General features: G+C 26.7%; 3 protein-coding genes across 3 annotated transcripts; 1 reads left to right on the forward strand and 2 right to left on the reverse strand.

Moving 5' to 3' along the window:
* Nucleotides 1–179: 179 nt before the first annotated feature.
* Nucleotides 180–3,792, reverse strand: LOC129984735 (adult-specific rigid cuticular protein 15.7-like). The gene is made up of 3 exons (XM_056094682.1): nt 3,786–3,792; nt 2,647–2,706; nt 180–750 (listed from the first exon to the last, which is right to left on the reverse strand). The coding sequence occupies exons 2-3, from the start codon at nt 2,704–2,706 to the stop codon at nt 328–330; spliced, it is 483 nt and encodes a 160-aa protein (XP_055950657.1). The 5' UTR covers nt 3,786–3,792; the 3' UTR covers nt 180–327.
* Nucleotides 3,793–8,531: 4,739 nt separating this feature from the next.
* On the forward strand, nt 8,532–12,424 carry LOC129984736 (cuticle protein 10.9-like). The gene is made up of 3 exons (XM_056094683.1): nt 8,532–8,563; nt 9,613–9,672; nt 11,946–12,424. Exons 2-3 carry the CDS (start codon nt 9,613–9,615, stop codon nt 12,297–12,299), a joined length of 414 nt encoding a protein of 137 aa, XP_055950658.1. The 5' UTR covers nt 8,532–8,563; the 3' UTR covers nt 12,300–12,424.
* A 5,767-nt stretch (nt 12,425–18,191) lies between these two features.
* On the reverse strand, nt 18,192–21,104 carry LOC129984734 (adult-specific rigid cuticular protein 15.7-like). Its single transcript, XM_056094681.1, has 3 exons — nt 21,054–21,104; nt 19,888–19,950; nt 18,192–18,792 (listed from the first exon to the last, which is right to left on the reverse strand). The coding sequence occupies exons 2-3, from the start codon at nt 19,948–19,950 to the stop codon at nt 18,370–18,372; spliced, it is 486 nt and encodes a 161-aa protein (XP_055950656.1). The 5' UTR covers nt 21,054–21,104; the 3' UTR covers nt 18,192–18,369.
* Between the last annotated feature and the right edge of the window lie 1,581 nt (nt 21,105–22,685).

Genomic DNA, 22,685 nt, shown 5'->3' on the forward strand with positions numbered 1-22,685 from the left:
AGTGGATATTTTATACATATTTATAAAGCAAGTTTTATTTAATTCATAGGAAAATACGCCAGTATGTATTCAATTCCAATTTATTCTTCTTTAATACAATCTCAGAAGAAAATAACAACATAAATGTTTTTCACTAAAATCATTTAAAGAAAAAGAGGAAAATGGAAAGGGTTGTATTGCAAAGGTTCAAGAAGGGAAAAGAAAGTTTAATTTTGATAGCAAAAAGATAAATTTAAAAAAAATAATGTCAAAAAGAAAAGAAAATTTAGAAATTTGGGGTATCAATCCTCACATATGCAAATTCATTCTCATTAGAATTTAAAGAACTTAAGAATAAAGACTTCCGTAACTGCCCAAAAGACCAGTGTATCCCAAAGCACTTCCATAGCCGTATCCAAGACCCACTCTGTTGTATGCCAAACCATATGGATTCAATCCATAATCGTAACCGAGGGCTGGATTATAGGCAGGAACTGCAGCAGCTACACCACGAGCGAGAAGACCGTCAGAGACAATACCAGCTGCGAGTGGTGCGTTGCGGACGACTGCTGGTTCATTGGTGTGTACATTAGCCCTAAGTCCGGCGTGGTCAGCGACGTAGTGTACCTGTCGTCCAATTCCACTGGCGTCGAGGTAACCGTATCGACCTGCAACTGCACCTCCGTGATCTCGAGCTACTTCGACGTGCTCGTGACGATGAGGCTCCCTGACGTAGTATCCAGCTTGATAAGGACGAGCATAAGGATAAGCCTGGAAATAAGATCATAAGAAAGGATTGAAATTAATCATGGAAATAAGGAAGATTTGTTTGAATAAATTTTGCAAGAAGGTTTTAAAATAGTTGAAGGTTTTGTTTCAATATAGAGCATCTTATATAGAAGAAGATAATAAAGATTTTTTTCTCGATTCTTTGTCCGAGTATTTTCCATGAAACTCAATGAAGTATATTTATATAATAAAAGAACTGAAGGAAAATGTTGAAAGTCATTTTCTTGCTCTTTATGTTATCGGAATGCTTCATGTGTTTCTTTTGAACCATTTTTCATAAATTTATATATTATTTTAATAATATTTAGTGTCAACTGTTTGTCAGTCATGTTTTCGTTTATAAATTTTCAGCAAAAATATCACACTACTTTAAAATATCTTTATGCATTACGTTTAGAATGCATTACATTTACATAAAAAAATCCAGTACTTCTATTTAGTACGGAATAAGAATTGTTGTTTTACTTTTTATTTTTCTTTAAAACAAAACTTTAAAAATAATATTTACTATAGAGTCCTCATTACACTTTCATTTATTTTTAGATGTTTACTTATTTTTCAAAAAGTATTTTTAAGAGTAGTAAATCTATTGTGTATAAGCTAGTTGAAGTATTTGATTTGCTTATATAATAATCAGTAGTAAAATATAGCCTAATATAAATTCAAAAATATATTTCCTCGACATAGCTTTCTAAAACATGAAATATCTATAGAATTCATATACATTTCATATAAAAAGAATTATATTCCATGTTCAAAGTGTTCGCATATATATTTAATTAAAGTTAATTTAGATTTTCTAAGCCGAAAAGTATTTGAACTAAAGCGGAATGTAAGAAAATATTTGGAGTGCAATTGGGTAAGACTACTTAAAAGAAATTTGCTATTTGTTGAAACCATTGTTTTAGAAGAAGAACCCAAAAAAATCATACTGCAGATCCACTACGAAACTAACTGCACCCTGTTCAAAGAAAGGAGAGCACCGTTTTCGAATCCTTCAAATAGATTAAAAGCAGATAATATAGTTTCACAGAGACACGTTCAAGTCTTTGAACAATTTTGGTTCTACTTCAAGTTCTAACATCAAGCAAGGTATTTTTTTAAAAAAAGGAGATAGCTGCTCAATCTGGGAGATGGTAAGCGATTTTGAAATATGCAACAGAAGATACTTATATGCTTTAAAAACATTCAGGCCTCGCCCCTGCATGAAAGAAATAAATTTGTTTAATTTGTGTCATTGATTCTTGCCAGAGGAAAAAGAGCAACAAGTGGACTTGTTAAAATACAATCCTCCGAATATGAATTGCAATGATTCTTCAGTTTAATTTTTGGCAGAAATATAAGACCAACCAATGACATTTGATAATTATTACTTTTCTCTATTTTAATATTTGCGAGGTTTGAATTACGTTGATTATTCATTGATTATTAAACTTTTAGAAATGATTATCGGTATAAATTGGTAAAAAAACATATTTTGGCAAATTTGGAATTTGTTGATTCCAGTATCGGACCAATTTTGAACATGTTTTTACAAATCCGCAATCTCTTTTGTAGTGTACATTTTAACTATAGACTATAATAAAATTGTTTTACTGTAAAAGCCTTAAACTGTACATTTTGTAAATATTTCAATAATCAAGATCTAAATTACACTTACAGTGCTCTTTTGTAAATATATAATTAGCTAGTAAACAAAAAACATTCAGAAATACAACGTTTTACATCAAGTGCATTTAAAATTGCTCAGTCACGGCATTACATCATATGTTAGTTAAGCATATTTTCATCATTATTAATCAAACATTTTATAAATAAAAAATCTTAGAAAAAATATTATTGCATTATCAATTTCTGCATTGCAAATGTAATACTCACATTGTAGAGGAGACTGGCCTGGCTGAGAGAAATGCAAGCTAATACAGTTAAAAGAAACATCTGAAAATAAATGATTCCGTGAGTATTTTAGTAGTAAGTGAGTGATTAAATAAGTAGTAAATATTTATTAAAAATGTTGTTTTATCATTAATAAAGTAAAAGTTTTATATTTCAAGCAAACATGCAAATCAAAAATTTAAGATGGAAGTGTTACTTTCAGATGTGTTTGTAAATCTTACATTGATATTATAATATGCCAATAATAAAATTATCATTGTAATATTAAAATGAAAAAAGATTATTGCAGTGTAATTTTTTTCAGCGCAATATTTATGATATAACTTGCCAAAAGAAAAATAACATATTATATAATCGAAAAAAGTTTGATTATGTAAAAGAATTCATATAAATCGTACAAATATATTGTTTTCACTCGCATAACAATAAAAACAGTATTATTAATAATAATTCACTATTTTTTTATTATGTTGATTATGTTTTATCTGATTATGTTCATTTTATTTTTAAAATTAACTCTTAATTTTTTAACAATGACAATCTATTCAGAAAAAATAGTTTAACATCGTCATAAAATTCTTGTATATGAATGCAGAGACAAATACAATGGAGAAATATTGCCCAAAACATTAGTAATATTTTTAAAATACATTAAAATAAGAGAACAATTGTTAAAATATAAAAAAAATTGCCATTGAAAGCATTTAAATTTTTTTTAAAGGTGTCAAAGGGAATTTTTTGTAATAAAATTAAATTAAATTAAAAAAAGCATTAAATGTGTATTGATTTTTAACATAAAGTCTAATTAAATTGAAAATTTATTCTTAGTCAGGCGCTACAACATAAAATGAAGCTACATCACAAATTTATTTTATGTGATTCCAAAGGTATGTCTTGTAATTAATTTTGAAAGCTATCGGATCATACATGCTGCAATTAAAAAATAACATATTGCGCTCTAAGCATCCTCATGTTGAAAGAAAGGCAACTGTTATAATGATTTGAAATATATATTTATGACAACATAAAAGCAAATGCCAGTTTGTCATATCTTTAAGAGAATTTTATACAATAGCGATGGATTTTAATTTTGAGTGAGGAAAAATTTGAGCTATACTTACATTTAATGTTGTTGTTGTTACTTTCTTCTGAAATACAAACTGCTTGGTCGTAAAAGATGGAGCTGTGGTGTTTCATGTTTTTTCCATGCCATTTATAGTCAGAAACTTGTCCTTCGTTATTCAAAAATGTTACTGATGCGATAAATTCCACTCAGTATTTCAGATGCAAATCTCTTCTCTGATCAGTTGGAAACAATGAGGAAACATAAGTTCTGATCGGTATCTCCCGGCTTAAATGCATTTTTTTCTGTAAACATTCATAAAACATTTCAAAAATAAAAATTAGCATTTTTTTTGTGTGTGTGTGTGACGAAGGGAAACAAAAAAAAACATTTTATGGATTGAATTAGTTGAGAAAATTATTGCCTGAAATTATTAGAAGTTTTAAAAAGAAATAAAAAAAATAATTCTGATCTATGAAATGCTAAGAAAAATAAAAAATAAATGAACATGAATGTGTAAAATCTTGCAAACGGATGCTTGTTTAATTTAGTTATATTGACATCAAATTCTGGAAGAGTTATTTTGGAATGAACTTCTAAGCTTTATGCCGTGGTTAGATCTTAACCCTTAACTGGGGACGTGCGGTCTGTGAGACCGCTAGCGATGGGTTTTCTATCACCCCTATTCTATTTTTAGCTCAATTGAATGGATTGACCCTGTAGCTTCCTGTTTTGTGACCTTCAATACATGTGCACTTTTTCAACCGATTTCAGCAGATGCTTTTTAAAATAATTCAGTTATTTCTTAGAGCGCGGTCTCTAAGACCGCATCTCCCTGTTAGTGTCCCAGTGATAAACAAGGCTTAGCAGATGGCGCTAAAACTTTGAGCCCGAAATATCATCCGATTTACTGATCCTATTATGAAGCAGTGCTCCAAACACTTTTAAATGAAGCAGAAAGTAATTTTAGTGATAAAAAATTTATGCAGAAGAGTTTTTCGATGAAAGTTTGCATTGAACTGATTTTGATATGTATGTTCAAACATAATCAATTTTTCTGGTGATAATGTATTTTGAAAAATTTATAAAATATATTAATATACCAAGAGATATATATACGGAATTAATAGGTTGATTTTTATACTAGTTCTTAACCTGTACGTTTAAAATGCCCTAAAAAACCGTTCTATGAAAGTTACACAAGCCGATCATAAAAAGGAGCAATTTTACCCATTGTCACTTTTTTTTATTTTTCATATAATTGTTGAATTTTACATTATATTGTCTTCTATGTACCTTCATATACTGTGAAAATAAACATGATTTAAAAAGTAAAAAGTAATATGCTTTTTCAAGAATGTTATTTATTGTAACATGTAATTTGTGAAGAAAATGTATGTTCCAACGCATTTTCTTTTTTCAATGACAATATATTTTGAAAAATTTCTAAAACATATCTATATATCAAGAAAAATATCTGCAAAATATATTGACAGCTTTTCATACTAATACATTCATTAGAAAATTTAATTTGAGTCTAAATGAAATGCGGTCTCGTAGACCGCACCTCCCCAGTTAAGTCCTAAAATTTCACCTCCCCGCTTAAGGGTTAAGCTGACAGCCCTCACCCACAATCGTCTGCATTATGTCACTGAAGCCATTTAACTCGGTTTGAGGACTCATAACAGTATACTTGATCCTCAAAGGCATATTTAAGAATTAGGGAACCAATTACTATTTTTACGGGTGTCAGATAGTTAACCATTGCTACTTAGAACCTCAACACATACGTTAGAACATTTCAATTTTGTTGAAAATTAATAAAATAAAGCTTATCTCTCGACGAATCACTCACAGCAGGAAATTGATAGAAGGACTCATGAAATCGAAAACATTTAAATAATATTAAGGGTTTAGGCATTGCAATTGTTTTAAGTTTGGTTTATTCTCAAAAATTTGTAGTTGTCTTAAATGTGAGCAATTAATGAAATACTTGAGTGTGTTTCTCATGAAAAAAAAATATTTTCAATGTTGCATATCCTAATTATATTGTGGTATTATGTAATTACAGGTATTATATATATGTTTAAGAATTTTGGATTTTAGATATCTATAACTTGTTCGCTGCTTTAAATAATGGGTAAAATTCCTGTTAAATATTTCATGGAATTTAATTTTAATAGTTCCTAAGTTGAATATTTTTAATATTTAAACTTTATCTTCATATAATTGATATTATTTCATAAGACTTACACCATTATGTTAATTGCAATTTGCATTTTAGTTATTTTCTATAATTTCCCCTAAAATTCGAACTAGAGTTTTAAAAGAAATTTAAAATTATATCTCAACTAATGTTTTTCTTTTCTTTGCTGAAGTCACTTTTTTTAATACGATTGCAGAAAATAAAATCGTATAGAATTTAAGTCATATATATAACAGAATATTTTTATAATGTATGCAATACCTTAGTGAATTATCCAATAAAATTTTCCCCAATTCTATATAAAATTCAGCTGACAATATGAAGGAAAAATTATAAATTATAGGTCATCATATTAGGAATCTGCATTAAAAATTAAATAATCGTAATTCCTTAAAATATTTATTATCTCAAAGTACATGAAGTGTAATTTTTTTTTCTTCATTGAAACCAATTCTTCTATAAGAATTATATACTTATTACGAATGGTTTAAAAATTAGAATAAAGCTCCCATTAGAATTCGTATTTTGCATATATAATTCATGTTTGCCTTAAATGAATAATACAAAAGTATTCAATCATCAATATAGATTTTTTTTAAAGCCTCAAAACTTTTTCTTGTTTTTAATAAACACAAGAAAATATGATGTTAATTTAATATTAATTTTTTGGAAAATATGTGGTAAATTTAATATTAATTTGATTTTTTATAGACTCTTACTAATTACAGCAATTTTCTGCATTCAGTTTGCACTGAGAACTAACTTAATTTTTTTAATTTGAGCTATTATCAACGTGATGGCAACTCTGTATAAAAAAAACATTTTTCCTACGCACACGTGTTGCGCTAGTAAAGATATCATATTACTTTTATTTTATATGAAATATACTGATATAGAAGATGAAATAGTCTTAATAGTTATATGAAATAGTCTTAAAATATTTTTTTAAACTGATTAAAATCTTTAAAATGACAATATTTTGGATTTTAAACTGCTTTAAAAAAACAAATTGATACTGTAATATTTTAGAAAGTTATCACGGGAAATACGAGTCTTCAAGCATGATAATTGTTAGTGCTTAATTCCTTGATTTTTGCTTAAATATTTTACTTAATTCTTTAGTAGAAATAACGTGCACTATAACATGTATTTAACATAGCTGCAAGGCACTTGAACTAAGTAAGTAGTTACAAAGACAATAAATTGTATTGTTAAAAATTAAACTTCAAAATGTTTTTAAACATTAATTGAATTATAGAAAATAAAATTTCCTTGACTTAATATTAACGTCATTTACAAGGCTTTTATTAATTCTCAAATGGTTTTTGCACAATAATATTTTCTGAAGTTATTGAAGACGAAAATAGAAATTTTGATTAGTTTTTCAAAAAAAAAATTAACAAATTTTGCAAATACCTTTGTTAATGTATTGTTATACTTGCCAATAAAAAACTATGTGTCAATTTTTGTAGCTCTAGGCCAATTATCTGTCCTCTCCTCTTTTGATTAAATTTTGCTGTAAGTATTACAGATAATAATATAAAAATAGTACTCTAGTATTCTATTAGCATTTTTATACCAAGTTTTGGCAATGGATATGATATTATTTACAAATAATAAATATAGTCCATGAAAAAAAGCAGAATTCTACGATGCAATCCACTCAAATTTTACTTCATCTTATAAGAAAATACTTAACCATTTCATTTGTTTGTTAGTGAGCATAATATCAAAGCAGGCGTCTAAATTTGTACTTCGATGTTACCGGATAAATGGATGAAGGGTGTGGTTATTATTAACATCGATTCCCGCTCATAAATGAAAGGAGGACAGTGTAAAGTATTTACTGAGACAACATATTTAAATGGAATTAAAAAATACCAAAAGATGATCAATTCTTGTTGAAATTCAAAAGCCTGACGTTGCTTATGACTTTTTGTTCACACTTTGCAGCTTCTTTATCATGAAAAATATTAAGGCAAATAAAATGGTGTATATCATTTGAAAAGAGACACAAAAAAGAGATTCAAATATTGAATGAACTCACAATTTCAATAAAATATTTTTTTTTTTAAAATTGTGAGACATTGGAAATGTGATTTTATAACTTTGTGACGTTGAAAAATATTTTTTAATATGTTCAAATATAGAAAAAAAACATGTTTACTGATTTTTAACTTTTATCCATATAGGTTTTCAATACTGCAATCACTATATGTTGTAGTTCTGCAAATCGTATTCACTAATTTTACATTTGCATAAATTAGATATCTATCATTCAGAAACATTGTTTTGATATGAAAAACAGGGACAAATTGAAATTCATATCAAAGCAAGTGAGCTGGAAAAAGATGTCGAATGCTTAAATAATTTCTGATACTCTAAAAGGCTATACTGAACATTTTTATCTCTCAATGACATCAGCATAATATCAGATTTTTTGAAAACATGAATCCATATCTGATTTTGAAGAATGTTGAAATTTAAAATGGAAGCATAGATATTTAATTAAGTCACAGCAATGTGAATTAATTCTAGTGTTTTGGAATAAGTATAAAAGGAGTTTAACAAGCTTATGTCAGGCACATTCAATATCTTCTCGGTGAAGAGAAAATCAAATTCCCACAAAGGTAAGCTATTTCAGATGATTAAGTAACATTATTTCTCTAAATCAATTGGTAACTTTAAAATATACTACTTTTAAATTCATAACATTGTCATGATTAAATTCATACCATTAAAACATTGTCATGATTTTAATTCGTGTAATTCATTTTTTTATTTAAACCATTTAATTCATTTTGTTGTTAAATTTATTTGAGATTTAATTGATTTCAAACCTCTAAAGATATTTCTGAAAATAATCCTCTATATGAATTTATTTCATTGTAATTAAATCAAAATGATATTAAATGATTCTTCGGTAAATTTAAATTTAAGTTTATATTTAATGAAACTGAAAAAAAAAATCGCAAAAGATGATTTTTCAACGAGAATTTGAATATAAAAATAAAGCAGTTTCGTTTTTTGATGTAACTTTATATAACAGCATTACATTGAAAAGATATATAATTCAAAAAAGGAGCTTCTAATAATTTTCTTTTTTTGCCTTAAGAAATGAAACTGTTACTTTAAAAAACGTATATGAAAAAATGAATTAATTAATTCTCAAACGGAATTATTAATTGCGTGGCTTTTATACCTCACATCACCTTAAGTTATTAAATATCGAAAAAATATCAGATCTATGTTCTCAGAAGCGAAAATAATTAGTATTTCATAAATGAAATTATATTATCTTGTTAATTGTATTAGATTAAAACAAATTATCTCCAAATAAGGAAATATAGAAGCCTTAATTAAAGAACATTTGCATTATCCAACAAATGTCAATGAACAAAACTTATACATTATAATTCAAATAAACTAATTAATCTTTCAAGTAAAATTATTTTTTAAAGCTAAATAATATTTTCCTCCTCCTAAACAAATATTTAAAATGGCCTTTATAACCATATACCGGACAGATATTTACATGAATATATTTTTTTAATATATTGTTATAATATTAATGTCCTAATTTTTTAAAGAGTTCAAATGTACATAAAATTAATGCATGTATATAAAAAATAATCAGAATTTTCAGTAAACATATGATAATAAATATTATGCATTTCAGATGTTTCTTCTGGTCGTACTCGCTTGCATTGCAATGGCACATGCCAAACCTTCTGCACCTGTGAGTATACAATTTTATTATAAAAATCAAAATAAAATTCTTTACATTGTCGTAGTGAATAACAGAGAATAAAATAATATGAACACATTGATAAAAATAGATTTGGTAATTATTAAATAGCTTTTATAATTGTGCTTAAAAACTGTAATTTATCATTTGAACTTATAATTTCTAAATTTGCAAATAAATAAGTTAATAAGAAAAAAATATGGTTTTATTGATTAGTATAAGTAAGTAGATATAAATTCTCAAAGGAAACATTAAAAATAATTTAATCAATAATTGTCCAATGCAAAGTATATATCATAATAAAAACCATTATTATCAAAAGTAATTTTTTTTATTTAATAAAACTGAATCTGCATAATAACTTTATTATTGAATTTCATTAATAAAACTTACCCGTCATCTATAGGGACCAGTTTGTTTATCTAGCTTACTGACATTTTGATATGTTAAACTATTATTATAAAATGCCCTTTTTTAAAAATTTCCCTTTTTTATTTCAAAATACAAAAAAATATGAGTTGAATAATTCTAAAACATTTTATTGCACGTATAAATTAAAAAGCTCACTAACAACAAAATAAGTCCCCATTGTAACATTTTTACATTTCTGAAAGCAATTGGATTTTATCATCATATTTAAATAGCAAATCTTTTTACACTTTTAACCTTGTTTACTATAGTGAACACTTCATATTTTAAAATTTGCATTTGATTTTTACTGAAATAATTCACCATACCATTAGACCAGTAACTTCTACCATACTATTGGCGCAGCATGGCCAAATATGGCCCTTGCGCCAAAAAATCACAAACTAACTAACTAACTAACAACAAAATAAAAGTGGAAATGAAAATGTCTACAGAAATCAGTTAATTATCATGACTTACGCCTGATGTTATCACTATCTATCTAATTAAATGGCAATTATCTGAGAAGAGGGCGTTTAATTAGGAAGATGGTTTGGCACAATTAGATAGCAAATGTGAACCATAGACGAGTCATGAGGGAATTAGTGTGAAAAGTCTTTTTCTCACATTCGATTACAATTTTTTTTTGGATGCCTATTTCTATGACTTTATAAATGTTTGATAAAAACTTTTTAACTTTTAAAAATATTTTCATCTGATTAGGTTGAAGTTTTGATGATATCTTTTTCCAGATTTTCTTATAATATTTTGTAGCGTCACTATCAGCTAAGCGAAGAATTGAATTAAGAGTAGCTTTAGAAGTAATCAATGAGATAGGCTCTTTCTGTGGCACTCAGATTGGAGTTATATATATATATATATATGTAATGATATTTTAATTCTAATTTCAATTTAATTAATTTCCAAGATTTTATCTTAATTTAGCCCATAGTAACTTCATTCTAAAATATTCTCTTATTTAGTGATCCAATTCCACTTTCAGTTTAATTTATCCCTTTGTAAAAATAAGGCGCCATCAGTACTACGTATCAAAAGAAAGTGATACTTTAGTTGCCCTTGACAGAGGTCAGCATATTTTTCCATTGGCACGTGGCAGGAAATCCTCTGTTATATAAGACTAGTGATCATTTGTTTCGCGCTTCTTTCTTACTTCTGCTTTTGTGTCGCGCTGCGTCTGCTTGTAAATAAATTGCTTTTCCGGAATGGATATTAAAGAGAATTAAAAATACAACGTCTCGTCTATGTCTTCAAACACCTGCACTCTTCTTCAACTAAAATAATGTTATATATATATATATATATATATATATATATATATATATATATATATATATATATATATATATATATATATATATATATATATATATATATATATATATATATATATATATATATATATATATAAAGAGAGAGAATATATGAATGCAAACTTGATAGATATAGTTTTAATCCAAATATTCTGAGTTTTATTTAAGACATCCTTATATTTATCAACAAGCTGAGCCAAATAATCAAAATATTAATTCACATAGTATCATTAATATGATATTCTGTGTTCAAAAATATTGCAATTTTTATTAAATATTCTGAGAATTTCATGCAAATAGTTTTTCTTAAAGTATTATACTTTATAAATTTTTAATTTATACATTCTCATTAACACATTTTCTCATTTTCATATTTCTTAAACATCTAAACTATATTTCAAATGCTTTAGAAGATTTGAATTCTTAATTTTCATTTTATATATAGTTTTATTATTATTTATAATTATAGAACGAAAAACTAGAAGTAATATAAATAATTACTCGTTTTTTTTTTTAACATTTCAGATTCTCCATCCTCATAATCCCCAACCTTATAATTTCGGATATTCCGTTAAGGATCACTTTGGTGAACAGCACAGGCACGAAGCTGGCAATGGTCACGGAGCTGTAGTGGGAAACTACGGTTTCACAGACGCAAGAGGAATTGCCCGTCAAGTCAACTATGTTGCTGACCACGCCGGGTTCAGAGCTCAGGTCAGGACCAACGAACCAGGTACTGCCAACCAAAATCCTGCTGCTGTTCAAGTGATTTCTCACCAGCCTGCTGTTGTTAAAGTAGTTGAACCTTTACCTGTTCATCCTGTGGGAGTGGTTCCTGCCCCAGCTGTCCATGGTTTCGATACTGGATTTGTTTTCTAAAAATATGATGATATTGTTTTTAAAAAAACTGAGGAAACAAAAAAAGCAGATTAATCAATAGAGAATTTGATCTTTTTTCTTTCAAGAAGTTTTTTTTTCACAATTAAATAAACTTAATAATTTATACGAAGAAACATTTTTTTATATTTTTTTTGTGAACATCAAACATCATCTGTAATCTGTACGACATTATTTAAAATATTTATAAATTATTAAAAAATATTTTTAAAATGTATCGGAAATATTTTGCTGTGAAATAAAAAAAGAATTGCATGCATTTTACGTGTCTTTTTTTATCTGGTATATATATATAAAAAAGTTCGTGAATTTTTATATGTCTTATTTTATCAACGGAATTTATATTGAAATCCGTTTAGTTTACGATAAGCTTTTTTGATAACAATTGACACAAGTTTATTTGCAATTTAATTAATTTTACCAATGGTCTAAAATAAGGATTGTGTTAGAATAATATTAAATTGCATTATTAAGTACTGTGTTTTTTAAATATCACTAATTTATGATATTAACTAATTAAGGTGATATAAATGAATAAGAAGTATTTGTTCTGAAAGAATTCTGTGAATGGCGAATAATTTATACTAATTATATTTGGTATAAAGTCCGTCATGCCAAAAAGAATTGTTTTAAACTTTTGCTTCAAAATCTCATACAGTTTCTATAATTGTTCTTACAAAGTTTCTCAGTAATAGTTTTTCATCAATATATCATAGAAATCAAGTCTTTGTACCTTTATAAGTTAATGTTCTATATAGTTTTCTTGGATTTACTAAAATTGGGTGTAAATAACAATCTAATGCATTGCAAATACAGAAGGATATTTTTTTTTCTTCGTTCTCCAATGTACCATAAAAAACAATAGTAGATAAAAACTGAATTCTTTGCCAAAATTTATGTACATATATGGTTACTTTTCAATATAATCGCCATGAATCATTCAGGCATCTGTCATATTATCGGGTAAGCTTTAAAAATCACTTCATCGAAGAGCCTTTTGCAATAGAGATGTGAGTTGAGCCTTAACATTGCTTTATAATCATTTAGTCTGAAAATTTTGGTTTCCTAATTGGTTTGGTTCTTCACATAAATTAACAGATAAAAATCTCTTGGCTTTAACTTGTGGTTAACAAACGCCTCACATTAAACCACTTTAGAAGCTCCGGACTTTGAGAAATTGTCAAAAAAATTCAGAAAAATGCACAACTGCATTAAGCGATTCATTATATTATATGCTGTAACGAAATAAATATCACAACTCAAATATCAAATATATATTATTGAATTTCTAATTCAACGTCCAAAAGCGAATAAAAAGAACATTATTTTTAAAAACTACTTCTATGAATAACGAATACTTTAAAAAAAAAAATTCCATTTTTATAAGCATAATATTGCTCAAATTTTCATTAAAAACAGTACATTAATTAAAAAAAGGAAAAAATATCAAATGCATATTTTATAATTTATGCTAACTGAAAAATTACTTGTGAGGTAAAATAATTCTCAAAATAGGATTTTGTTTAAAAATGTACTCATGTGAAACTACTCTAAATTACGTATTTCAGCCGGAAATCTCTTCCCTTTAAGAACACCAAAAAACGAAAATATTGATAGCTATTTTTTTATGATTTATCATATCTAGAATGAATATTTTATTGGATTAGGGGGTAGTTTAATGATATGAGAGATTTGAGCTTTGGCATGCTAAATAAGCATTCTGAACTACTATGTGATGTTAAAATTATCTCCGTCCTTGATTCATGCATTTCATCAAGCATACTTTACTGCATGATACTCATAAATTTGCGTTACAACTTTGGATCGTACAATGGAACATTTCAAACTCTATTATAAAAAGTCCTGATTTGTATCCTGCAACTGTATTTTTTTTATTGTAACTGCAGATTTAGTAACATTCAGATTTAATCCGAATGCCTTTTTTAGGTGGGGCTGAGTGGCCAAGGTGATTACCTTCTATTATCCGCTCAATCAGAATTACCTTGTTATTCAAGAAAAATTTAAAATTCTAGAATAAATGCAAGCTTATTAATACTAGAATGAAAAGTATTACGTACTTTGGTTGGACATTACTCCTGGCATAATACAGGATCAATTCTACCTACAATTTAAGAAAAATTTGATTTCAAGATGCCATAATATTTATTATGATGAATTATAACTTAAAAGTTTATTGTTAGAAGATATTGAAAACAAAAAAAAATGTCATACAAACAAAATTAATTTTAGATATTTTTATATTTTAATTGTTTGCAATCACAAGTTTTTAGTATATTTACAAAAGCTATTTTTTTAAAAAAAACTGGTTTCATTTATGAATGGATTTTATCACTCCCGAAATGATATTATAATTACATTTTCATTGTGCTGAATGGATAATACTGAACGTACATAAGTGTCTATTTCAAATTTACAATTCTTTTCAAATGAAACGATACAAACTACACTTTTGATGTTCAAAGAAAATCAAAAAGGACAGTTAAAGGTTTCAATTCGACACAGTTATATATGTTTAATATGAGCAGGTGTTTATTCCACTGATACGAATAAACATTTACTTTCAAAACGCCAAAGAATATTGCTTACAAAATTGTGGGATGTGTCATCGTACACCTCGATGTCCTTTTTGCTGTTTTTAGAGTCTCACATTGAACATTAAGAACTGTGTTTAATTTAATCATTCAAATGTTATTTTTGATTTTTGATGAACAACAAAGATGTTCATTATTTTTTAATAGCTCTGCTTCTTTGGAATATTCATTTATGAGGGGAATCACATTGAATATTTATATCTATATTCAATTTAAACTCTCAGTTGTTATATTTCATACTTGAAAAACAAAAAGGTTGTACTTTGTTTTGTTTTTATTTAATAAGGCTTCTAAAGCTTTAACATTCATTTACATATAACATTATCTAAAATTAACATCCTTTTTTTTTTTGCTATTGTTAAGATATTTTAATCTCACATTTACCAGCAATGAAAATTACGTTATTACCAAGCATCAAATGGTGGATTACTAGTTTAAGAAAAAAAATATAATCTAAATAATTATAGATTATTTTTTTTAAATTAATCTTTGTGTTTATTATAAAAAGAGAGAAAACTATATCTATTTATTCCTAAAAACCTGATTTTAATCTGATAATAAAAATAGTTTGGTTCTTTTAGGTTTTGATTATTTATTAAAATTTATTTCCCGTGCATCATATTACAAAAGAGATTAGAAAAAATTATAAATGTCCACCTGTCCAATGGCTTAACGTGCATGTCAAAATTTGCTTCTTAACAACGAGATTAAAATAACAAGATTAATTTAAGAAAGAATACAAATGTACTCATGCGTAAAAAAATAAACATACGTTTCAGGATTGTGTCTTTTTTTTGTTGTTGTTGTTTGTCTTGTTTTGTTTTTTCATTTATTGTTCATTTTTTTTATGATTCGTCAAAGGAAAATATAATTCACGTTTGAAGCTCAGCTTTCTGAAGCGTGTATATCTTATGGTAAAAACAATTTATTTGAAATGAGAATAGGCCTAGAATGTATAATTTTTTATCTTACCCTTTTTAAATTCCGGAAATTGAGTTTTATTCAGATTGAATACAAAATTATTTCGAATATTTAATTGCAAAAACAGTGGCATAATTTTGCAAGCAAATGATTATCAATAGGAATATTTTATCTTTTTGTTTAAATTAAATTTTGCGCTGATTAAATTGCAAGTGATTTAATTGCAAAAACAGTGACATAAATTTGCATGCAAATGATTATCAATAGGAATGTTTCGACTTATATTTTACCTTTTTGTTTAAATTAAAATTTGCGCAGATTAAAAAAAATGATTGTATATGTGTATATTACATTATATTAAAAAGAAAGGAATTATTCAAAAATGCGAAACTTGATCACATGATATGATAAGTGTTTTAATTCCCGTGGCTAAAAAAAAATAATACTGAATAGTAGTATAGCCATTGTTGAAATTTCCCAATGATTTTTGTTTCACGTGGCTATAAATTTGTTTTCTGTTTCCTATCCTAAGAAAATTTCTTTCAAGTTAAATTTCTTGTTTAATGTAAATAGCGTTTATAAAATATGATTTCAAAATAATTCAGTCAAAAATTTGTTAAAAGTCTTTAGCCGTTAGTTAAAAAGTAGAAAAGAGCTAATTTGATTAATTAAAGAATCAAATATAATTATTATTGGAGAAAAAAATTAGAGCTAACCACTTGATTAATTAATTCAGATAAATAAAGTTGCTTCTCAGTTTAATGATTCATTCACTTATTTCAGTTGCTTTAGTTGTATTAGTAATTATACAATAAGTAGTTTATTGTTGTATAAGTAGTAATTACACAATAAGTAGTTTATTGTTGTATTAGTAATTACAAAATAAGTTGCTTATTGTTGTATAAGTAGTAGTTACACAATAAGTAGTTTATTGTTGTATTAGTAATTACAAAATAAGTTGTTTATTGTTGTATAAGTAGTAATTACACAATAAGTAGTTTAGTGTTGTATAAGTAGTAATTACAAAATAAGTAGTTTATTGCTGTATAAGTAGTAACTACACAATAAGTAGTTTATTGTTGTATAAGTAGTAATTATAGAACAATAGCTTAGCAGTTCGTTTTAACAATATTCTTTGGTGTTTCACTAAGCATTTATTTGAATCTTAGTTATGTTTCACAATGAAATAAAATTAACATTAGGAGAGAAAGAATTTTTTTTCATGATTAATAGAAGAAATATAACATTAGCAATTGTTTATTTGTTAAAAATTCCGTCCGTACAAAAGAAGTAATTTAAGAGAACGTTGAATAGCGGTATGGCTAATTTTTTCACAATATTATTATTTTACCAAAAAATATTTATTTCATTATACCACTTATTTGTCTAATATTTTATTCTTTTTATGACGTATTCGAGACTGGAGCATAAAGAAAGTAGTTTCACTTAAATAATAGTTATATTTTTGTCTTTAGGAGTATTAGGAATTTCTCGCTGTATGTCTACTTGAATCACACATTGAAGAGAAATTTAGTTTCACATAAAATTTTAAAAAAATGTAAGAAAGAAATATTTTTACCTGATAATAATTTAAAGTTATTATTTAGAGCTTTTTCTTCATTGAATAATCATCCAATGAAAGAAAAAGTACATTTAAAAAGCATTGGATAGAGAAAAGAATAACGAATAAAGTTACATTCTTTCAACTTAATAAAAATTTACAGATTAAACGCATATTTTGATATTTGATCTGTATGGGTAATGCGTTTACAATCCTCGCTAATTTTTTCAGGAAAAAGTATTTTGTTAAAAACTGATAATAAATTGGGAAAGTGTATCAAAAAATATTGTGATACCATATGATACTTATTTTTAAATATGAAATTACTGTAAAAATCATTAATTTTCATGGAAAGTTATTTTCAAAATAGATTTCAAAATATACAATAAAATTTAAAATTTTAAGAATTTTATTATTTGTTTTGTCTTGAAAATATTAATAATCAAGAAACATACATATTTATTTATCTTATTTATCTTCTTCATATTTTCTTCTGAATTATCGAATTCCTTAATTAATGTCTGTCAATTTATTGTCTGTGTGCAGATACAAAGTTTGTAAACCTTTTATGTGCAGAGTTTACCCAATCATATTGACAAATTTAAATATTGAACAGATTTAATTCATTTTTTTCATTCAGATTTAATTCAATAATTTCAATTTAAATGGAAACAATGAAAAAAAAAAGCAATCTTAGGCATTTAGTTCATGTTTATTTGGCATAGTTAAGAAAATAGAAGAAAATAACAAAACCAATGTTTGTCACAAAGCATGTATAAATTAAAAGAAAATAAAGTGTTTATTGTTTTAAGATTGTCAAGAAAGTTTATATATATATAAGAGAAAAAAATTATGAGAATCCAAAGATAAACAAAAATGAGATTCAGAAATTCAAATAATCAGTCATCAAATTTCCAATTGAGGAATGCATATTCATACATATTATGAATTAAAGAACTTAAGCATAGAGACTTGGGTAACTGCCCAAAAGACCAGTGTATCCCAAAGCACTTCCATAGCCATATCCAAGACCCAATCTGTTGTATGCCAAACCATATGGATTCAATCCATAATCGTAACCGAGGACTGGATTATAGGAAGGAACTGTAGCAGCTACACCACTGGCGAGAAGACCGTCAGAGACAACACCAGCGGCGAGTGGTGCGTTGCGGACGATTGCTGGTTCATTGGTGTGTACATTAGCCCTAAGTCCGGCGTGGTCAGCGACGTAATGGACTTGTCGTCCAATTCCACTGGCGTCGAGGTAACCGTATCGACCTGCAACTGCACCTCCGTGATCTCGAGCTACTTCAACATGCTCATGGCGATGAGGCTCCCTGACGTAGTATCCAGCTTGGTAAGGCCGAGCATAAGGGTAAGCCTGGAAATAAGATCATGGAAATATTGGAAATTACTCACATAAGTTTAAAAAAATATAATTTTTAGAATAAATGTCCTGAGAGGAGATTGAACTTTTAAATATTCTAGTTCTATAGACAGCATCTTATACAGAGAAATATTATATATTTACTTGACTCTTTGTTAGTGTATTTTCTATTAAAGTTCCAAAAATATATAAAAAAGGAATGAACAATATTATTGGAAGATTCTTCGCTTTTATGTATGCATTTTAATGTGCTTCTTTTGCCTCCTTGTATACGAATTCATAGATTATTCTAAATAAAAGTTACTATTAAATCTTAGTAAGATGTTTCTGTTTAAATATTTTTTCCTTATAACCTTACGTATGAAATTTTCTTAGGTCATTTTTCTTTAAAATGTGTTTGCACATTGAGTTTAATAAAGAAAAAACAAAGTGAATACGGACCGATTTTACAATATTGATTACTTCATTCACAGCTGAAATGAGTGCATGATGGGAATAGAATCTAATATTTCTGTTATGTATAGTTCCTTTTTAATTCTTCATTGAAAAACTAATGATAGATTCATGGAAACTGTTCAAACATTTTCGTTAAATTCAGCATTTTGATTTATTTTATTCTTTGACAGATTATTTTACAAACTGCAATTATGCAGCAGATCAACAATTAAAGAACTGCGCGTTAAAATGATGACAAACTGACTTGACAAAAAAAAACAAGTAATATAAAGATATATTTTCTGAAACAATGGCCTCTAAAATTTGAAATATTTATCACATACAAAATTTCTAAGCCAAGAAAATTATCTAAACTAAAGGGAAGTATAAAAACATTTTATGGCGTTATTTGGTAAAAATGCTTAATACAAGTTTTCATTGTTTTAAAATTAAACGTACAAGGAGGCAAAAGAAGCACATAACATTTCACAAATATTTTGAAAGTGCCATTGGAAAACGGCTATTTGAACACGGAAGGTAGTTTCGGTGTTAATTAAAAATATTCAAATTGATACTAAACATTTTATAAATAAGAACCACAGAAGCAATTTGTCATTCCAATTTTTATTTTGGTAGTACTCATTCAATACTTACATTGTAAAGGAGTTGACTAGCCTGGGAAAGAGTAACGCATGCCAATACAGTCAATAGAAACATCTGAAAATAATTAATTAAATATTTATTTAATTTGCATAAATGAATGACTAGAAATTATTTATTATTTATGTCTTTCTTTTTTATATTACAAGAATCATTCAAAGTTAAAATTCATGGTGAACACAGTACTTAAGATAGATTTGTGAGTTTTACCTTGATATTAACTCGAAGAGTTGTAAAAAAAATAAAGTATCATATTATGCTTTTTACAGAATTGACTATATTTTACTTTCTAAAATAAACTTATACAGTAATAAAATTTTTAATTATAGAAATAAAAAACTTTCTATCACAAAACGAAAAAAAAAATACCATTAGTAATAATTTACAAAAGAAATTTGTTAAATACTTAAGGAGATATAAGCCTCCAACCCAGAACATATCAATGGTATAACATTTTAGGATTTTTTTAATCTTTAATTCATTTCTATAATTAACTCTTAAATATATATATATATATATATATATATAGCAACGCAATAAGAACAGAAAAATATTTTATTATCGTACAATGCAAACGTGTATAAATACAGCAACTAAATATATAAAAAGTATCGCTGTAATATAGTTAAAAATATTTTTAGAATATATTAATATTAGAAATAAAAAAATGTTAGGGGATAAAATAGAGACCTTTAAAAAGTTCTTTAACTTTTTTCGAAGTGCAAATGTGGATTTTAAAAATAATTATTGAAGAAAAGATAATATATTTTAATTGATTTTTTAAAGTAAAAATCTAATTGAAACTTCAGAATGTCTTTCTCAATGAGCGTTTTACCTAATAAAGGAGCTACATGTCAAATTTTTCATTTCTATATACAACTTTCTGTCCTGTAGACTGTTTTGAATTTTATCGGAAATATAAGCCACAATTTACGAATATTATACCTTGCTCTAAACATTACCGTATTAAATGAAAGAGCACAATCCTCCTTCTTTTAATATATTTGAAATAAATTTATGATGTTCTGCCAATAAATAGAATGCTAAGTTCGGCATTTTTACTCTAATTTTACTGCCTTTGAAGCAAGCTTGATTTGATAATAAATTTTATATTTGAGATTGTTAAGTAGAAATGTGAAAATGATTTGAATTATACTTACTTTTAAAGTTGTTCACTGTCTTGTGAAAGACAAACTGCTTTGTTGTGGAAGATGAAGTTGTGGTGTGTTTTGATTCTTGCAAGCTCATTTATAGTCAGCACTTGACCTTCAATAATCAAAAACACTACTGATGCGATAAATTCCAGTCAATATTTCAGATAGAATCTCGATTCTAATCAATCTGAACTAAGAAACACAGTTTCTGATTATTATCTCCAAGTTTGAATGCATTATTTTTTGTGAACATTCATAAAACATTCAAACATAAGAATTAACACTTGTTTTGAAGTTTAAGTCAAACAAGAAAAACTTGTTATCAGTTGAATTACTTAAGAAAAATATTTCCTAAAAAAGTTTACAAAATTTAAAAGGGGATTTTTTTTAATCTATCCTATAAGACAAATCCTATAAGGCGTTTTTTAGGAAAAGGACAGCAGAATCCTTCAAAGGGATGGCTACTTCATTTAATTATACTGACATTATGCTCTGAAAAAAGTTACTTTAGTGTGAACTTCTAAGATTTGATGGTAGTTAAACGGCAAAAAAAGATGCTTGACCTGACACTTCTCCTTCAAACTTCTGCATCTCATTAATAAATGTGTTTAACTTTTCTTCAGTCCTCATAAGATGACATTTAACACTCGATTTTTAGGAATCGGAAACAGCAGCAATTTTATAGATTTCTGTTGACTTTATTAACTGTACCTCGCAATGTATCCATAAAGACAATTAATTTTTTCTTAAAGACTCAAAAGAGGTCATTTGACCCTCATTTTCAGATATAAATAATCAGAATCCAACTGCTAATTACATGAATTTGAGGTTGACTAATGCAAATGTACACAGCAACATTGTATACATTGACAATAACAAATGTGTATATTTGCAACCGTGTTTATTTGTTGAAGACTCACCTAAGAATTTTAATCACCGATGTGGGACTTCGAGATTAGAAAAAAACTATTCTTTATATTTATTTTGAGTTGACAATCGCAACTGCACAGGGTGTTTCTTTGGGTATGCTTTTGCAGTGGAAAACTAAGAAAGAAAGAAATCCTTGCAACACATAGTCCAGCTTAGCAACACTAATTTAGGAACCATACAACATTATAATTTCTTTTGTAATGTTTTGCAAGAACGATTGCATCGCAAAAAGTTTGGTTTTCTTTTGCTTAATGGATGATAAATGATAAAAATTTAAGTGTATTTCTTATGTAAGGCTAGGACGTTTTTGCTTTTGAGATATTATATAGTTAAAATAATATATATCTGTTTACATAGTTACAGGTTCTTATATATGTATCTACTAATTGTAGATACATATATGTATCTACTACTTTGACGATCAATTTGTTCATCAGGATTCATGGTTGCTAAAATTTCCATTGTATATTTTATGTAACTTTTCTTAATATTTTCATCAGCAAAATATTTATCTTTAGATTTTGATAATCTTATGCCGTTTTTGCAATTTTTAATTATAATGTTTTTATTTTGTTATTTTATTATTGGGCTATTATTATTTTTCTATTATTATTAGTTATTATTCGATTATTATTAATAGTGCTATAATTATTATTATTCTATTCTTAAGTTCTATGCATTTACTTTATTTTCAGCGATCTTCCCTAA

Source organism: Argiope bruennichi, chromosome 9, assembly GCF_947563725.1.
Source record: "Argiope bruennichi chromosome 9, qqArgBrue1.1, whole genome shotgun sequence".
Lineage (NCBI taxonomy): Eukaryota > Metazoa > Arthropoda > Arachnida > Araneae > Araneidae > Argiope > Argiope bruennichi.